The sequence below is a fragment of the Diabrotica virgifera genome, chromosome 2 (assembly GCF_917563875.1).
Source record: "Diabrotica virgifera virgifera chromosome 2, PGI_DIABVI_V3a".
NCBI lineage: Eukaryota > Metazoa > Arthropoda > Insecta > Coleoptera > Chrysomelidae > Diabrotica > Diabrotica virgifera.
In genome coordinates, this window is record NC_065444.1 from 32,123,023 (window position 1) to 32,143,417 (window position 20,395).

Consider the following 20,395-nt stretch of genomic DNA (forward strand, 5'->3'; position numbering starts at 1 on the left):
CACTCAAAGATGTAATCCATCTTCTGTATAATAGAAATATACTAAATATCATAAAAACTATTAAAAACAAAACATCTTCCAAACAATAAAATGAAAGTCTAAATAGATGAACAACTTACAGAACCTATAGATATAGGCAGCGGAATAATACAAGGGGACTCATTGAACCCTATGCTCTTCAATTTAATCATGAATGAAATCATCAATAGCGTCAACAAAGGAATAGGATACAGAATGTGAAACAAAGAAGTAAAAATACTCTGTTAGGCAGACGACACAATATTGATAGCCTAAGATGAAGATAGTCTGCAAAGATTAGTCCACAGATTTAACATAAGAGCAAAAGAATTGACAATTTTAACTCATAAAATAGAAGAAAAAAAAAGAATGTGTGTGTACTTTGTACGCACGTAAGAAGTTATACTTCTATTATATAATTTCAAAGAAATAAATATACTTAACAGGTTATTTGTATTTTATTTAAATATTAAACTAACTTTCTTACCTACCACTTTTTAAAAAATTTTATTAAAACGATACCAAAAATTAAAAAAAAAGAATATGAATCGTCCGGGATTTGAAGCCGGGACCTCTCGATCTCCGGTCACACACTCTCCCACTGAGCTATATTACCTTCGCTTTGACAGGTTACAAGATTTCTCATACATACTTACAAATTTCCAAGTGAAGTATACAAAAATACTTTAAATATACTTACTATTATTATAAAATATCTTATTCCCGAGGAAGACAAATCCAAAGACACAAAAATTATAATAAATAATACATTTACTAAAAGCACTAATATTATATCCTTTTAGTGACTTATTTGCGTTAACAGCGCTGATACATACATATCTTGAAAGATTAGCAACGAATTACATACTGTCAGTGTGCGCATGCGCCCGGTATTATAAAATTTCACTCTCGATCGTAAAGAAGTATAACTTCAACAAAGTAAGTTATCAATCGAAGTAGCACAGAAAACGACAATAAATATCGTTCCCATATCACCAGATTGACAACAGGTGGAATACTTTCTTTGGTTACAACCTCCCGAGATTTTTAAAAATTATTATAAATCATACAGGATGCCGAGGAAATTAAGATGAGAGAATTTTAAATAATTCACAACCCATCTGCTCAGCGTGGTAAAAGTTCCAACAAGAAAGATTCCTTAGTACTCAACAAAAGAATAAATGAATTGAAATGTATAAACATTTTCAATTTCTTTGCAACACGAAAATGCAGCAGCTGCATAATACTCTGGTTAAATCGGAGAGTGCAGGAAGAGTCTATACCGGTTTCGGAGGTTGTTTCCTCCTCATCAGTAGTCCCCAAAGAAATTGAAAATGTTTATACATTTTAATTCATTATTTTTCTTGTTGGAACTTTTACCACGCTGAGCAGATGGGTTGTGAATTATTTAAAATTCTCTCATCTTAATTTCCTCGGCATCCTGTATGATTTATAATTTTTAAAAATCTCGGGAGGTTGTAACCAAAGAAAGTATTCCAGCTGTTGTCAATCTGGTGGTATAGGAACGATATTTATTGTCGTTTTCTGTGCTACTTCGATTGATAACTTACTTTGTTTTTCGGTAGATGGCTCTAGTACATCCTCCACATTTCGTTCTTTGCAATTCGGAAGGACCCAAAGTATGATGCCTGGGGAAATCCGAGAGAAGAGGATATGGGACTACTGATGAGGAGGAAACAACCTCCGAAACCGGTGCTCCTTCCTGCACTCTCCGATTTAACCAGAGTATTATGCAGCTGCTGCATTTTCGTGTTGCAAAGAAATTGAAAATGTGTATACATTGTAAAATAGAAATTGATGGCATCAGTATTGAACTAGTAATGGAAATAAAATACCTTGGAATTACACTGTCCAACTACGGAGACCTGGACAAAGAAGTGAGAAATCAAGTACAAAAAGCAAATAGACAGGCAGGATGCCTTAATAACACTCCACGGCGAAACAGTCATATTAACACTGAGATACAGCCACAAAACAAACACTACTAGAAATGGGAGAGATGAGAGTGCTGAGAAGAATGGCAGGAAATACGCTGAGAGATCGAAAGAGAAGTGAAGACATTAGAAGAAAATGTAACGTACAGTGTACAAACGACTAAAGAAAAAGAATGGTAAGTTGAAACGTGCGTTATTTATGTATGACAAAGCCAGACAACATTTGATAGGCCTCGATCCCGCGTACCAAAAAAGTATTAATAGCAAACTGAAAATCTGTTAATAGCTTAACGGTGTCTAGTCGGACAAACTTTGAGGTATGGGAAGACTGGAATATGCGAAGTTTTAATAGTGGAACATGATTTTAATTGTGTAACGTGTCATCCTGACAAGTTTATGATTGTGAAAACTAGCAGGTCGTTTTTAAATTTAATCAACTTTATATAATATATGAAAAAATGTTTGTCCGACAGATAGGTTGAGTATTTTAATAAGTCCGACACGCAGAACATATCAAATGACAGGAATTATGTTGGTGGTAAACAGCAATTTGATTTTTGTATGAGAGTTTAATGAAAGGGTAACAAATCAATTGAAAGTACTGTCCGACAAAATACATGGAACGTTTTCGTAGTCTGACGTTCGAAACCTGTTCCTTGACGTTCCACAATTAAAACTTCCCCTGTTCCAATGTTCCGGTACATCAAAGTTTGTCCGACTAGACACCGTTAAGCTATTATCAAATTTTCAGCTTGCTATTACTTAATCAACTTTTTTTGGTACGCGGGATCCAGGCCTATAACCACATAAGCAGAATGGAAGATATTATTTGCGAGTGAATGTGTTCATTTTTAACCAAAAAAAATGTTTTGGACGGTTTTTCGGAGATAACTCAAAAAGTAAGTATTTTAGCGAAAAAAATATTCTTAGTAAAAATATAGCTTATAGAAAATTGAAAAAAAAATGGTGTATGCGTGAGGTCTGCAGACCCAGTAGAAGCAGAGTTGCAGCTAATGAAATGTAGGTTCTTCTTCGTCAAATTCCAAATCGAATATTGCAATGTGAAATAACCAAAAAACGGAGCACTTTTCGGGGAAAATTCATTACAACTTTTTTAAAGTGTTTAAAAAAAATGAAGTAGTTTTCAATCCTAATAGTAAATTATTAATATTAAAAATATTAAAAATATTACTAAAAGATTTTTAAATTGAAAACTTATTGGTACACTTTCCTGGTGACACCTCCAAGACTTCTACAATTTGCAAGTCAAATGGATGCTGCAGTGAAGACGAGAGGGAGGGAATTCTACACTATACAATTCACATCCCCCGTCTGCAGCTGGTAAAGTTCCAACGGAAAAATGCACCTAGTTACTCTACGGAGTAATACGACTATAAAATAAAAATGTATACCATTTTTATTCAGCTGCAATGCGAAGGCAAAACAATCTTACTTTTCAATTAGAACCAATAAGTTTTCAATTTAGAAATCTTTTAGTAATATTTTTAATATGCTGAATTTTCATTGCAGCTGAATAAAAATGGTATACATTTTTAGTTTAAAAAAAGGTTTACTTTTGTTTTTTAAAAAAACTTTTAACATTAAAAGTAAGTGAGTTACGCTCAAAATATTGTTGGTCCCTTCTCAAATAAAATTAATCGTTACCGCTTTATAAGTTACTTTACTTATATATTGTTTATATTATCTATAAGTTTGATTGGTTCAAAGTGCTCAGTTTTGAAAAAAATTGGGTTTAAAATAAAACATTTTTTTTTAATTTTGAAAAAATTCGTAATTGTTTATGAAATTAACTTAAAAACAATTAGGAATACCAAAAATCTCAAAGAGTAATAAAATGTTCGTTTTGCTTTTCTGAATATTTTTGATTTTTTGTTTTCTTGTTAGACAAAAATTGGTTATGCTATGGCTGTTCAAAATTTGCCTAAACTCGTGAATAGTTACTCGTTCAAGCCATTTTAACTACAGCTTTTTCAAAACGAAGCACTTTGAACCGATGAAACTTACAGATCATATAAATAATACATAGACAAAGTAACTTTTGAAGCAGTAATGTTAAAATGTATATGTGATGCTAATTAGGGGGTGATTTTCGCGATTTTTTTACCAAAAAATAAAAGGGACCAACAATATTTTGAGCGTAATTCACTTACTTTTAATATTACAAGTTTTTTTAAAAAACAAAAATAAACCTTTTTTAAACACTTTATAAAAGTTAAAATGAATTTTCCACTAAAAGTGATCCGTTTTTTGGATATTTCACATTGAAATATTCGATTTGGAATTTTGAACCTACTTTTCATTAGCTGCAACTCTGCTCCTGCTGGGTCTACAGACCTCATGTACCTATACACCATTTTTTTCAATTTTTTATGGGTTATATTTTTGCTAAGAATATTTTTTTCGCTAAAATACTTACTTTTTGAGTTATCTCAGAAAAACCGTCCAAAACATGTTTTATTTTGTTAAACATGAACATATTCACTCGTAAATAACTCGAAAAGTATTGACTTAGTGAAAAAACTCTATAGAAGAAAAGTTGTTTAGAATTAGTCATTTTATCCAATTCCGGTCTTATTTTGAATGTATATTTTTCACCTTAGAGAGAGGGGTATTCCCCTCCATTTTTGTAAAATGGAGGGGATGTAGAATTCTAAACTTTTTCTTATATAATAATAGACAATTTCAACTACCTATTCCCAAATTTTCATCCTTCCTTTATTTTTTTTTGGGTCAGATTGTTCTTTAATCTTCCTGATGCTTTAGAAGGCAGTTTTTTTAAAATAATCCTTATTTTCCAAACGAATTGCGGGAGGTTTGGTGTCAATGTCAACAGATCCTATTATTTTTCAGAATAGGGATTCAAATATTGAAAAATATCTTCGAAGCTTCGGAATAATATATTATCTCTGATAATAATTATGATCTGGTTTAAATATTATGTATTGTTCTACGAACAGGAACTACGTCAAATTAAAACCTTGAAATATGTTGAATGTATTTTGAACACCATTATACCAACTCATGTCCAAATTGATTTAAGATCGTGTGAAAATACTTCGTATGTTAAAATATCTGACTCACCGGATTTTCACTATTATCTGCAATTATTTTCTTTGTTACTGAAAAATGTTTCTATTGTGCAAAATATATAATCGAATACAGGTGCCCGTATTACTCGTCTATTTAATCGTACAATAGGTTTCCTGGATTTCATCTTATCTAGTAATGTAATATGATAGGGGCCAGTTATTGTTTCTAGAGGAATTTATAGGAACTGTATGTATATTATTATAGTAAGTATCAATATGGCAATACATGTATTTGCGATGAAAAAATAAAACACAATAAAGTACTACTTTACAAGGAGTAAAATCGTATACAGTTGAGTCCACGAGTCTTTACCCGTGCGTCATGATTAAAAGTTTAAAGCAAACGAAATAAGTCGGAAATTTACTAAACGCAACACCTATGGTTTGTTTTTAAACCAAGAGGAGTGATTCAAATTTACCGTGCTGTAATGCTTGTTTGTAATTGGTTCAACAGCAGGCAAGTTTACTCCACTGTTATAAAATTTTGACACTAATGACATTTATCAAATTTTGACATTCTTGACATTTCATAGGTTAATTAAGTTATATCGGCGATTTTTTGTGTTATTCCTTTAATTTTTAGATTTTTAGTCTGTCTAGCGACGTATTAGTATAATATAATATTTATGGATAACCGTCAAAGGGCGACATGATCAACCAAAAATGATGTAGGTATTTGGTGATTTTTCTCATGACTTCCTTGGGTGTGAATCTGTCTTTTTAGTTTACTCCTCCTGGTTAAAAAATAAACTATAGTGACAGTAAGTAGCTACTCCTCCGATCACGGGTTAAAATTTGACGTTATCAAAAAATAAAATGTCAAAGTAAGCTTTGCTTTAAAATTTTGGTGCAGAAAAACAGCTACATTTGAAGTAGCTTAATAAATTCTTTTAATATCATTGATTAATAAATAAATAAACAATTTATAAAAACGTTCAATAACATATTTTCTTTTTGTTATTTTATTCACTTTGGCGGAACATTAAACACAAGCATTCCTTAACTGTGTCAATGAGGTTAGCTTTGTACGTTGTCAAAATTAATCGTAAAATAACATAAAATTCCCATAAAAGTTCAAACTAAATATAAAATTACTTGTGGAAACAAGTGTTTGTACCTATACTATAAAAAACTTCAAAATGCAAAAATTCGACAAAATAACAGCAAAAAATTCAACAAACTGACAGCCACAAAAGTAAACAAACCAAAACGTCAGAAATTGTACTTAAAATGTGAAAAGATCCCCAATCGTCTTTTTTTGTACCTATCTCTTTTCAATGAACCGAGGCTAGATCGTTCATAAAAATAATATGTGTTTGTACTTAATAACAGGCGGTAGCTGGTTTGTCATTAGTTTCATGCGTGGGAGAGAATGATGCTAGATAAAAAGTATGTGTTTTATCTCGTCAGGTATTAATGACGCACGGCTAAAGACTCCTGGACTCAAGTGTATCTATACTTTTAACTCTATCTCATAGTGTTTTTAGTTCTTCCATTATATCTTTGCACATGCATGAAATTATTCACGAATTAGTTTTCATATTAGGTCTTTTTACTCACAGAAACTAGTATCGCAAAACAAAACCGCTTGTCCTTAGAAACCACAATAAGTTAAACAAAGATAAACAATACGGCATGTCTTTGATGCCATGTTTACTATGAATTTTGACGTTCTATCATTTTCAGTGATAGTGACATTAGCGAATTTGTTGTATTTATGGGAATTTATAACTTGTATTGTGTTAAATATATTAAAACATTGTTAAATATAAAAATGTACAATATAACTATATAAAATACGTCCACCGATAATAATATTTTCCTAATTATTACATTGACATTACATATCAATGAAATTACACATCGACGTACATTTCACTTAATGTTTTGATTTAACTTGTTTGCAAATGTGTCGTGACGTTTGTGCAAAATATAATGAAACAACTATACCATCGATTTTTTCAAGGGTTTTCATCTCTTCTGTTTCTAATATTATTGTTGTTCTCTGGATCCCATGTTTCTTTCGCGTATGTCATTATTGGTATAATGACTGTTTTGTAACTTTTGCATTTTATCTCTTTCCCGGTACTTTTATTTAAACTTTTTTCTTGCCCAATTTCTATTATTTATTTATCCGTGGCTTCACACAGCATATTTTGTTTGCTGTTTTGCCACAGCTTTGCCATCTTTTGTGTTTTTGATGGCATATATGACTTCCTCTCGTCGGTATTTCTATCAGGGTTAAGGGTGGAAAATATGTGAATTAAAAATAAAAAAACCTTTTCCGAAAAATATTTTAATGACTTATCTTTCAGTCAATAATATTTAAAGAATCAAAGAAATACTTCAAATTAATGATACAAAGCTAATGATACATATATTTTAACAGACTTACATTTAGACCAGACGAAATTTTAAACGTAATAAGTTCTAGACAATGTTAACAGTTGCGAAGGGTAGATATTAGCAAAGTCGTTATAGCTAATAGAAAACTTTTATAACAAAGCTTTTATAATAAAGCTTTATTATGAAAGACCCAAAAATCCCAGTTAATTTAAAACGAAAGGTTTTTGACACATGTATCCTTCCTGTCTTGACTTATGGAATGGAGACCTTGACACTTACTAACCAGACTCTCCTTAGACTTAGAACAACTCAGAGTTATTGAGAGACTTGTGATAAATGTAAGCATAAGAGATCATATTAGAAACGAAGATCTAAGAACAAGAACCAAAGTAAAATATGTTATCGAAGCTATCGCAAAATCTAAATGAAAATGGGCAGGACATGCGGCAAAAGAAAGCAGGCAAGATAAGTGGGCAAAGATAATAATACAATGTCGACCAAAAGAACATAAACGAGGCATAGAGCGCAAAAAAGATGGATCGACGACATCAACACATTCAACTCCAGGCCTAAAAAAAACGTTTACTAAACTTAAATCCAACAATTAGAACTCAAGATATTGTAAAATTAGTGCACAATACAAATTGCAAAATAAGTATTTTTCGAAACTGTATCGATCGTAACGTGGTTTCTGCGCATGAAAATGAGCCGGAGAAGATCTCATTTTAAAGCTTAATGAATAGGATTCCAAACAAAGTTTGTTAAATTACTTCATCTTCATTTGGTTTAAATTTAAAATTTAAAAATACCCGTTTAAAGTTATAATTTTCTTAAAAAAATTGTACATTAATTTGTTTATAAGGGTTTCAAGCAGATTTGAGCTATAAACATTTATAATTTAATTAACAATAATGATATAAGAACTCAAAAGAAACATTTTGAACTTACGAAAATGTTCGTAAGTTTATTTTTGGCAAAGATATCGATATTTTAATAGCGCGCTATGAGGCGCAAAGTACAAAATTCTTTAAGAAAATTATAACTTCAAACGAGTATAATTTTAAAACAAATGAAGATAAAGTAATTTGGCAAACTTTGTTTGGAAGCCTATTAATTAGGCTTTAAAATGAGACCTTGAAAAGCTCATTTGCATGCGTAGAAGCCGAGTTACGATCGATAAAGCGTCGAAAAATACTTACTTGACTGTGAGCCGATCTTGCGCCTTATGGCGCGCCATTAAAACATCGATATCTTTTCCATAGGCGCAAATTGTTCCTTTCGAGTTCTTCTATCATTATTGTTAATTAAAGTATAAATGTTTATAGCTCAAATTTGCTTGAAACCCTTATAAACAAATTAATGTACAATTTTTTTAAGAAAATTATAACAACTTGAATCGGGTATAACTTTAAGCCCAATGAAGATAAAGTAATTTAACCAATTTGTTTGGAAGCCTATTAATTAGGCTTTAAAATGAGACCTTCCTAGGCTTAATTGTATGCGTAGAAACCGAGTTGCGATCGTTAAAGCTTCGAAAAATACTTATTTTGCAATTTGCATTGTGCATTAATTTTACAATATCTTGAGTTCTAATTGTTGGATTTAAGTTTAATAAACGTTCTTGTCTTCGTTTTTTATTAAGGAACAAATTTTATTTGAAACATTTTTTTTATCTCTTTTAGTTTATGAGCCAGAGCCTTATAAATTAAATTGTTTATAACAATTTTTTGACCACTCGGATCGAAATCCACCCTCGAAATTCGTAATAAGCAGCCAAAAATCCATAAGAAACCGTTGAGTTTGTCCATCAGAAATGAAAAGGACACGGTGACCTCTATTTGACGCCTAGACTATTAGAGGCTGTGGCGGGCTTAAATGATGTAAAGAAAAGACAGGAAGAAACTGACACCAGATAGCTCAACACAGGCGAATATGGAAAACACAAGGAGAGGCCTAAAGAAGAATTAAAAGTAGAAGATAGAAATAGAAGATTAGAAAACTAACTGCAAATTACCAACATGTTTTTTTGACAGCAAATTTTCTTATATAGATATATGTCAGACACTACTAAAAAGGAAATTAGACGTAACAGAGATTATACTGGTTTTGTTATACTTACAATTTTATAGAGCTATATAATAATAACTACCCAAACATTGTTGATTTGTTTAAAGTTAAAGTAAACCCCATTGTATTAATACGCATAAAAAATCGTTGGCTTGAACGCCTCATAAAGTGCACTAAAATTATATTTACAATACAAAAACTAATAATTGTACCACCTGCGAACAACACGATTTTTCTAAGACACAACTTTGAACAAATCAACAACTAATGCCAAAAGTACGGCATTTCGAAAATTTCGTCAAGTCTAGTTAGGTTGTTGTAAGATTTATTGGCTTTTAATAGACCTTTTAATATATTCACCTACGTGTAATATGTACAATAACCGCCACGCTACTAGACAGACGGATACATTGAGATAATACAGTCCTGGACCCTTCACGTGGTGCACTGTTTACTTTTATGTCTAATGACGTCTAGAACGTCAGAAACTGTACAGAAACCAATATAAACATAGAAAGTTGACAGTTTATACAGTGCGTCCATAAAGTAACGCATAAATTCATTATTTCGTAAACCGGCGACTTTAAGAAAAAATCCCGAAACAGGTCGATTTTTATTTTTAAATTCCGATTTTTTGGCATATATATCATACTAGTGACGTCATCCATCTGGGAGTGATGACGTAATCGATGATTATTTTGAATGAGAATAGGGGTCTTGTGATAGCTTATTTGAAAGGGTATTCAATTCTCTATTCACTAATATAAACATAAACATAATTATTTATACAAGGTGTTCAAAAAAACATTTTTTTAATTAAAATAATTGAGACAAAAAGAAGAATGTATGTAATTTATTTAATTCAAGTATGTAATTTAAAGTTTTTACTGTTGTCAGAAAACAGGAAAAAATGTTTATTTAACAAATAAATATTGTTGTTTGCTTAAATTTAATGTTAAAGCTACCACCCACCTACCTCTTGACAGTTTCGTTTAAGCGAAAATAAATTTTTATTTGTCAAATAAATTTTTTTTCTGTTTTTTGACATTAGTAACATGTATTTTAAAATAAATTAATTACATACATTCTTCTTTTTGTCTCAATTATTTTAATAAAAAAAAATGTTTTTTTGAATACCCTGTATAAATAATTATGTTAATGTTTATATTAGTTAATAGAGAATTGAATACCCTTTCAAATGAGCTATCACATGACCCCTATTCTCATTTAAAAGATCATCGATTACGTCATCACGTCCAGATGGATGACGTCACTAATGTGATATATACGCCAAAAAATCGTAATTTAAAAATAAAAATCGACCTGTTTCGGGATTTTTCCTTAAAGTCGCCGGTTTACGAAATAACGAATTTATGCTTTACTTTATGGACAGTTGTATTTGAAGTTTATAGTTGTCATTGTGTTAAAGTTGTAAAATAAAGTTGAATAAGTTTTTTTAAAGCAAACAATTATTTTGAATAGTTTCATGTCAGTCACATGACATGACAGACATGAAAGTCACAGGTGACAACGGGTCGGATTAGCTCAAGTCTAGCAACTAGGTACCCGTGTCTACTAGCGTAGCGCTTACTGTATATCTAAAAATATGTTTCTGCATCATGACTCTATTTTAACATATAGTACGTTTAAAACTTTTAAAATAACAAAATCTCTCTGTATGGACGGCAACACTCACTTTGCATTAACAAACAAATAGCAGATCTGTCTAAGATCGCTTAATATTTAAAAGGTAATAAATACTGCAACAACCGTTCTCAAATCTCGATTGTTTAATCCTAAAAAATCGATAAAAACTACAATTTTTCGCAAAACTGTAATCCTTAATAGGATTACAAGAGGGAGATGCGTTAAAAGGTGTCTCATATTTATCATAGTCTTGGGAAAAGCGGGTAAGAGATGCCAAATTAGCCAAATCTTCATTAACTTATTAAAAAAAAATACTTTTCAAATATAGCAAAATTTTTCAAATAGTTTCAAATATAGCAAAAAACAAAGATTTGTGGTTGTGCTAATGAGAAGTTTAATGAATTAATTTAATGAATAATAATTGAAGACACGAGTGGAAGTGTTATCTAATTCCTTCAGATCCTATAGATAGAGTCTACATAATCTCAAAACGGATTTTTTCTTAAGTGTTAAACTATATATATTTCTGATTTTTACGTAAGGTGCACCACATTCAAAAACCTGAAAACTCAAACATTCAAAATGGAAATATCCAAAAGCTACTAAAAACTCAGTTTTTCGGGTTTTTTAAGGTGACGCACCTTGCGGAAAAATCTGAAAAAAATCAGAAATATAAACTGTGCCTCATAGAAAACGGGCACCCTAAAAAATGGGTAATTTTTGAGGTTGCGTATCTCCTAAATTTGTTGTCCGATTTAAGTGATTTTTTGAATATCTTATAGCCTTATTACGAATCAAACTGTGTTTTTTGCTCAAAGTTCGCAACATCCTGTGGAATATCCTAGAATTTATAAAATACTGAAATTAAAACTCAACTATAGCCTCAGGATTTCTCAGCATTTTGTTTTTTGATTCATTCGCTTATGTTGGATAATACAAAAGTTAGGTACTTAACAATTAGACACGTTTTTTTTTCAGTACAGGGTGTTTCTAAACAAGTGCGACAAACCTTAAGGGGTAATTCTGCATTAAAAAATAATGACAGTTTGCTTTATAATCGTATGTCCGCAAATGCTTCGTTTGCTAGATACGGGATGTTGAATTTTTTCTTACAAACTGAGGATTAATTTATTGCTTTAAAACCGGTAGAGATATGCAAATGGAATTTGGTGGGTTTTAAGACGTAGTTATTGCACATTTTTTGATATACAATTAAGAATTTTATATTCACCATTGGCGTGCATACGGGTAAAATGATCGGTCATATTACCCGTATGCACGCCAATAGTGAATATAAAATTCTTGATTGCAAGTCAAAAAATTCGCAATACTCTTAGAACCTACCAAATTTCATTTGCATATATCAACCGGTTTTAGGGCAATGAAATAAATCGTCAGTTTGTAAAAAAAATTTAACATCCCGTATCTCGTAAACGAAGCATTTGCGGACATAAGTTTATAAAGCAAACGGTCATTATTTTTTTATGCAGAATTGCCCCTTAAAGTTTGTCGCACTTTTTTACAAACAACCTATACTGATAAAGAACATGACTAGTTGTTAAAGTACATAACTGCTGTATTATCCAACATAAGAGAATGAATCAAAAACAGAATGTTCAGAAAACCTGAGGCCATAGTCGGGATTTAATTTCAGTATTTTATAAAGGCTAGAACATTCCACAGGGTGTTGCGAACTTTGAGAAAAAAACACAGTTTGATTCGTACACCCGGTATACAATGAAAATTTACCTGCTTCGCAAAAATATTATTACAGGGATATTGACAAAGAATAAGGCTATAACATATTCAAAAAATCACTTAAATCGGTTAAGGATCGGGTTAAACAGGTTAAGGAGATACGCAACATCAAAAATGACCCATTTTTAGGGTGGCCGTTTTCTATGACGCGCAGTGTAGTATTTGATATAATAGACAAAAAAAAACAAAATTAGATCTGCAGTCATCTCCAAAAAAAAGTAATACGCTTTTTTTCGAAAAAAAAAATGCATTTGAGCTTATGTACACTCAACCTACAGACCTATAAAAAATAGACATATTTTGTAAAAGCCTCAACTATGCTTGTAAATTTTTTAAAATTTTTAAATTGATTAATTCCTACCAAAAAAATGAAAACGAAAAAATGACGTTTTTGTAGGAAGGGTGGCGGGTTAAAATTGCGCCGAGTCTTATTTTTTATCACATAGAACGTAAAAAAACGCAAAAATTTAATTCTGGGACTGAGGGCATTTTGCCTATCTTAACGTAGGGTTTTTAATTTATTTTACATTTTTTGTTCAGAACTTAATATTGTTTTTTATCAATCAAAACCGCTTTTTTATTTCATTAGTTATTGCAATGTATAGTAAACGGAAATTAAATTATTGAATCCCATTGGCGACAAACATTGATTTCATTTTTTGACACTAAACAATCGATTTTGAAATAAAACAGAATCGAAGTATGATAATACTTCTTCATTAAAGCATGATGGAGAAACGGAACCATCAACATGCGAATAAATATTTATAATCTCAAGACACTTACCAGATATGCACGATTAAATATAACAAATGTTTCACATAACATGTTTTATAACAAATATTTTTATGAAAAATAAGTACCACATTGCCAAAAAACTACAAAGTATTAATTATAATAATTTTATAACAAATGATTGTCTGTTGATGTTACAACCCTGTAGAATTTTTTGACAATGCGTGGTTGTGAAATTTGTATTATTCGAAAAATATGTAAAATTGGTTATTAACTTTTTTAATGTTATTTATGGATTTTCCTGGATGGATCACTAGAGGTGGAAACGAATCGTGGCCTCCAAGGTCGCCAGGCATCACTCCTATTCATTTTTGCAAATTTTCCAGCTGATTTATGCCCAACCCTGGATTTATTACTAGTCTCCTATTTCTTATCTGTCTACATTGAATGAAATTTAACTATAATACAAAAATAACAACCAATTGTACAGAAAAATTTGGTCAATCTTCTAAATAGATATATGAAAAATTGGTTCTTAATCAGTTAATGTTTGACATTAATAGAAATATTGAAAATACTTTCTTTTGTAAAATATTGTACAAAAATATTTCAATTTCTTAAACGAATTAAAACGAAATGTCCATTCAATGTTTAAAAAATCTAGTGCATTGGTACATTTTTTATACGATTGTCTAATGCATTTAAGCAGACTAAAGCAAAGCAAATGAGACCTCTTTAGATTTTTATTTTACCAAAATAGATTGAATGGTCATTATAAATGACACACAGGATTATTTATTATAAACGGACACAGTCTATATTTTTCTATACACACGTTAAGAGAAAAAAAATATTATGTTATAAAGATACTTTCTTCTATTATAATCGGTGTGATATATCTATACAAGAATAAAAAAACCGCTAAACGCCGTAAAAATGAGTGGCGCATACAATATTCCAGCTACAAAAGATCTGATATGAATATTACGTGGCGCGAAAATGTATTTTCATTTTGATGCAAAACAAAATTCTAGTTTTATTTTAAAAGATTTTTTCATAATATTTGCTAAATTTTAAGTAAAACGCGCCACAAAAAAATAACTTTGATACAGTTTGAATTTTGAAACTCTTTTGTGGCGCGTTTACTTCAAATTTAGCAAATATTATGAAAAAATCTTTTAAAATAAAACTAGAATTTTGTTTTGCATCAAAATGAAAATACATTTTCGCGCCACGTAATATTCATATCAGATCTTTTGTAGCTGGAATATTGTATGCGCCACTCATTTTTACGGCGTTTAGCGGTTTTTTATTCTTGTATCAGGACTTTTTCAAAGTTATTTATAAATTAAATGTATAAAGTTGAATGCAATGTTTCTCGATTACACGTTAAGCTTTATAAATGGTCGCCTTTGTCGCATTATCTCCCAAATGATCTAGTGTCTATCGAATGTACACTAGATTTTTTTTTCTATTCGATATAGATTGAAAAAAATATTGGGATGGCCGGTAAATGAACTCCGATTGCCCGTTACCAGATCAAATTAGCGTCGTAACCACTATAACTACATAAACCATTTAGGGAATAATCGTTAATTGGATTATACTTTTGTAGCTTAATAACTTCTAAACGGCTTAACCGATTTTGTTCACTAAACATGAGTTTGAAACGCATTGACAAGTAGTATCTTATGCATCTAAGATCAAGTATGATAACTGAAGCTATTACAGGAATTATTGAGCTTGAAAACCCGTTTTTCCCATAAGAAATAGATTTGATCATACTTATGAAGCCTATAACTTAAAAATTCGAATTTTCTCAGATATAAGGTATACATCGTTAGATTCGTCTAGAGTCCTTCTACAAACGCTCAGTTATTGGCGCAATTCGTAGGTTGAAATTTTGAGTAATTGTCGAAAAACCAAAATTTTGAAAGTTTAGTTTTTCAGTTTTTCGGCTATACTGAGCCGTGTGTATGTCTGATCCTGACAGCTTAGACACCGTTTGAAAGCTTAACTCAACGCTATTAATTTGGTGTATTTACTGTTCTCCTGTCTCCTCTTGAACCGAAGATATATACTGCCAAAAAATATGCCGTTTTGTACCTACCAAGTCCTATAGCTGGCTTATGGATAGTCAAAACTCACAAACTACACCGGTTCTGAATCGGCTCTCACCCCCTCTTCAAACACAGAAAAAAAAATTCAGATCGGTTTAACTTTTCCACACACATACATACATACATACATATCCACAAACATTTTCCCTTTTTTAAATAAAAATTGACTCATATTTCTGAGCTCGGTAACTTTTGAACAGTATACCCGATTTTCAAAACTAGACATGCGTTGGAAAGGTAATGATCGCTTCTATTAGAAGCCGCAAAGATCTGAGTTAAATTTTTGAAGTTTTTGGGAGTTTTGGGGACGAGAACGAAAAACAGACCCTAAATAGGAAGGGCCGTAAAATCCACACCCTTGGACCAAAATGGATGGTTGACATATGAATGGGCGAGTCTTTTCCTGAACTTTAAGATGGGAGTTGGCACAATTTTCAATTCAGTCAGATTTAGAAAATCGAAAATTTCGTGTATATATAGTGTCGCATGTAGGGGGGTTTGGGTGGGCGCCACTGGCGAGAACTGCCGTTCTCTGGTAATTAAAAGATGGTAGAGAGAAATGCGTAGAGATAATTACTAGGATTTCGTTATTACTAACAGCAGTGGATGCGAAGATGAGATCCGTCAACGCATCACAATGGCCAGATCGGCAATAGCCAAACTCTCAAAAATATGGAAAAACACTGATGTTACAAAAAAAACACAAAATTACGCCTTGTTCGAGCGTTATTATTTCCTATCGCCACCTACGCTTCAGAAACTTGTATCATTAAAAAGCTGATTCGAAGCGTATAATGCTAATTGAAATGTGAGTCTAGGGTAGAATATTGCGCATACCATGGATCGCATATCGCACCAATAATTCAATCCAAACGAACTACACCAGAAACAGACGCGTGCTAACTGTCAACAGTTCATGACTACGACCACACACAGCATAAACTTCAATAAACGCCCTGGCATAAATGTTTCCAGGCACAATAATTCCACAAAAGGGCTATATTTGTTTTCCTCCAAGATCTCCAGACATTGCCCCTTTAGATTTTTTTTCTATGGAGGTATTTAAAGAACATCGTCTACAGTCTACGGTAACCAACAACATTACTACCAACACTATTAACAACATTCCAACGAATATGGATATCAATTCACTATTTTAATTGGAAATAAGCCCACTTTGTGGTCTATTCCCAACCAAAATGGTAAATTGATATGATAAAGTATTAATTTGATAAATTAAAATAATAATTCTTTTAATTTATGCGTTTTATTCAATTTGTAAAGATTTTTTTTGTCGGCAATGTGTACCTGTGCTGCTAAACAGCACCACAATCTTTTCTCAAAAGGGTTTGCACACAATAATGAAAGATAACAAACCGTTTGTTCGCTAAATGTTTATTACTTGTGAATAAATATTTTTTTCTACAAGAGTTTTCTTACATTTCATCATATGCCTCAAATCCTTGAGGAACTTTCAGATTGCGATCGGTAGACTTCACACTATAATAGACCTGCACAGGTAGACCACATCTTCGGGGTAGACCGCATACTATAGTAGCACCTACATGTTTTTCTAACAGTTTCTGAAACGGAGTTTTATCGATTTAAACGTTAAAATTACTCTAAAACAACCATAACCTGTATAATAGCACCAAGTGATTTTGACGTTCACATTTTTTGAGCTGCCCTGTATATCTAGTATCAATTTAACCGTGTTGTATAAAGTGTGCATTAAAAATATAGAGGGAGGTACATTTATAATTAATAACCATGTACACTAAATATTAGCAAATATTTCATAAGCGTCACTTAGATTATTTTAGACATTGTTTGGAAAATAAAATTAATATTAAAAAATGGGACGAATAACAATTTCTTTTATTTTAGACCAAGATAATTTATATTGCACATCGTTATATTCTTAATTCTACTAATATATTAATCTAGTGAAGAAATTTTGTCTAAATAGACTATTAATGTGCTATTACAACATCAAATTAGCATTTGCACTACAGTGAAATTTTTATAAATCAACATTATATTTCAACATTATTACCTCATGGAAAAACAGTGGAATAATTTTTGTTTGTGATTAACTATTCCAAATATTTTGTATCGTGGTTCAAAACAATGTTTTGGGAAAATGTGAAAGAATTTTGAGAAAATGATTATCTTGAAATTCTCATTCCAAGTCCCATAGAAAAATATATGAAAAATGTTGGAAACAACAGCGCAACATTTTTAGAAAAATTTGGTTTACCAAAGTTTACCAAAACACCTAGTTCCAAAGGAAGATGAGACAAGTCTTTATTGAAGACCATAGGCTGTTATCAGTTTTCATGGTTAATTTTCTTCGATTGCGAAAAGGCTTTTAGTAGAGTACAGCATGTAACACATTAACAACCAAAGGCATTGATGGTAGAGACCTAAGATTAATACAAAACTTGTATTGGAAGAAGAAAGCGGTCGTACGAGTCGATGGGAGATTAACCGACGAATGTTACATACAAAGAGGGGTCAGACAAGGATGCATTCGATCCCCTCTGTTATTTAATATCTACTCTGATATAATTTTCAAGCAGGCTTTGCAAGATATAGACTTTGGAGTGAAAATCACCTATCAATAATCTTGGATACACTGTTATTTATGCGATAGTCTCCAGAGGTTTTAAAAGTTACTGGATTGTGTAAACACGATCACACACAAAAATGATATAATTTTGTCCAACAAAACAAAATATTCCATGGTTTATTTCATGAGAGTACAACAAATTTATTAACATCTTATTACATCAAAGAATTTGAATTCAATATAAGAGTGTGATTAGTGCCAACGTTAAACTAATTTACAAGATTGGATTTTTTATATAATAATATGCAGTATATACGTTTGTATCGCATGAAAACGTAGTAGGCAGTTAAAAAATGGCACAATATAAAAGAACGTACTCTTCCAGCAGATGATCAAAGTAGTTCTGTAGATTAGTTATAATACAGATTTAAAAAATTCTAGTTTTCATACAATACACCCATATCTATCAAATAATTATTTTTATCAATGGGTTCTAGGTATTAGAGATTAAGAATATTTTTTACAAAACTCAAGGACGAGCCATTTTATATTAGTTGTCTAGAACTTGAGTTGTTACATTGCTAGAGAAATATTTTTAGATACTTTTAAGTATACTCCCTCTCAAGTTTTTCGTTCAGAATGGGCTCTTATGGACTATACACCTATTTTATTATTCTTTGCATTTTTCAATGATTCTATCATTATTTACTGTTGCGTTGTTGCCAGGTCTATATTCTGTCAAGCATCTGAATGTTGTGTCAATGTTTGTGTTCTGTAGCTATGGTATTAATTATTCAGTTAACCTAACTGTAAAGTAGTACCAGTTATCTAAGACACTCATTAATAGTCAGCTCAACGGGGTGATATTGTTGAAGCTGTGGAATTCCATGAACAAGCGATCTACCTGTTGTATGAAATGATCCCTTGTTTATCTAATTTCACAACTCCAACAATAGCACTCCACTATGGGAACAATAGGCTTTTACGTAGGCTGTTTACTTATTGGCTTTGAGTATAAGAAAGTTGGACGAAAAACCATTTTGTTTGCACTAGAAGACATAATAAGATTGGGTCATACATATCTATTAAACATAAACAGATGCAGAGAACAAGGTAGCCAGGGTCATATTTTTGTATGATTTATTTAATATGCATTGTTAGGTCGTTATATAATATATACCGATGAATATTCGGTGTATACTGGACACTGTGTAAGCAAATCATGGAGAAAGCGTAGTGTCAGCAGAATTATTAAAAGTAGAAGGACATATTATACTGCAGCAAAAGATAGCTCGACTTATAAAAATATGAGAAAATGAAAAAACGCAAAAAATAGTTACATAAATCAACTATTGACAATATTGTTCTATTTTCCCTTTTAACCCATACTGAACGAAAAACGTGAGATGGACTATAAATATTCAGTACTCAGAATCCCTTCCTAGAGGTTGCAATGGACTATATTTTATACTATATACTACATACTTGGCAAATTTCGTAAAGAACCGTTAATTTTACATTTATCTACTAATTAGTTATATCTGGAATTAACGGACCTTATAGAAACCATCCAGAATAGCATAATAATTTATTATTAGGTACATAGATGATGTGTCTCTGTTCCTTTTCAACATCTGCATGTAGACATTTACTTTATGAAATATATATATTAATATTATTCGTTATATTTAACAAAAATAATTTTATACATCTGGAAATCTCTTATTACAGACGAGGATTACCTAATCAATGGAAAAGAAGACTCTGCGGTCCCATCTGGTTCACTGTTGGGTTGAGTTGTGGCATGGGTTGTATCGTTGTTAAGGGGCGCATGCTCTAAAAAAGGAATATAAACATTTAATTCCAAAGCATTAAGAGCTACAAAAATTTTAAATAGGCTAGTTGACAAAAATACAAAAAGAAACATTAATTTACCTAAGATTGAGAATCATTATAAACTTACGTGCATAGAAATCGACCCACTTAAAAATTTGGTCATTTTTGATGACTCGTATTTCCTAAGCCTGTTGGCCGATTTAAGTGATTTTTGAACATGTTATAGCCCGA

The 20,395-nt window shown here is 31.3% G+C and overlaps 1 protein-coding gene across 2 annotated transcripts in view; it reads right to left on the bottom strand.

The window, feature by feature from the left end:
• Positions 1–7,363: 7,363 nt before the first annotated feature.
• The window catches only part of LOC114327278 (phosphatidylinositol-binding clathrin assembly protein LAP-like), a 110,517-nt gene continuing 97,485 nt past the window's right edge, over positions 7,364–20,395 (bottom strand). Inside the window, exons 13-14 of one of the 2 annotated variants that reach the window (XM_050643567.1) lie at positions 20,071–20,164; positions 7,364–17,339 (exon numbers count right to left, since the gene is read on the bottom strand). In XM_050643567.1, the coding sequence (XP_050499524.1) occupies positions 20,075–20,164 (90 nt within the window). In that variant the 3' untranslated portion in view covers positions 7,364–17,339; positions 20,071–20,074. Of the gene's footprint in view, positions 20,165–20,395 lie in introns of both variants that reach the window. The other variant, XM_050643566.1, reaches the window with a different exon arrangement.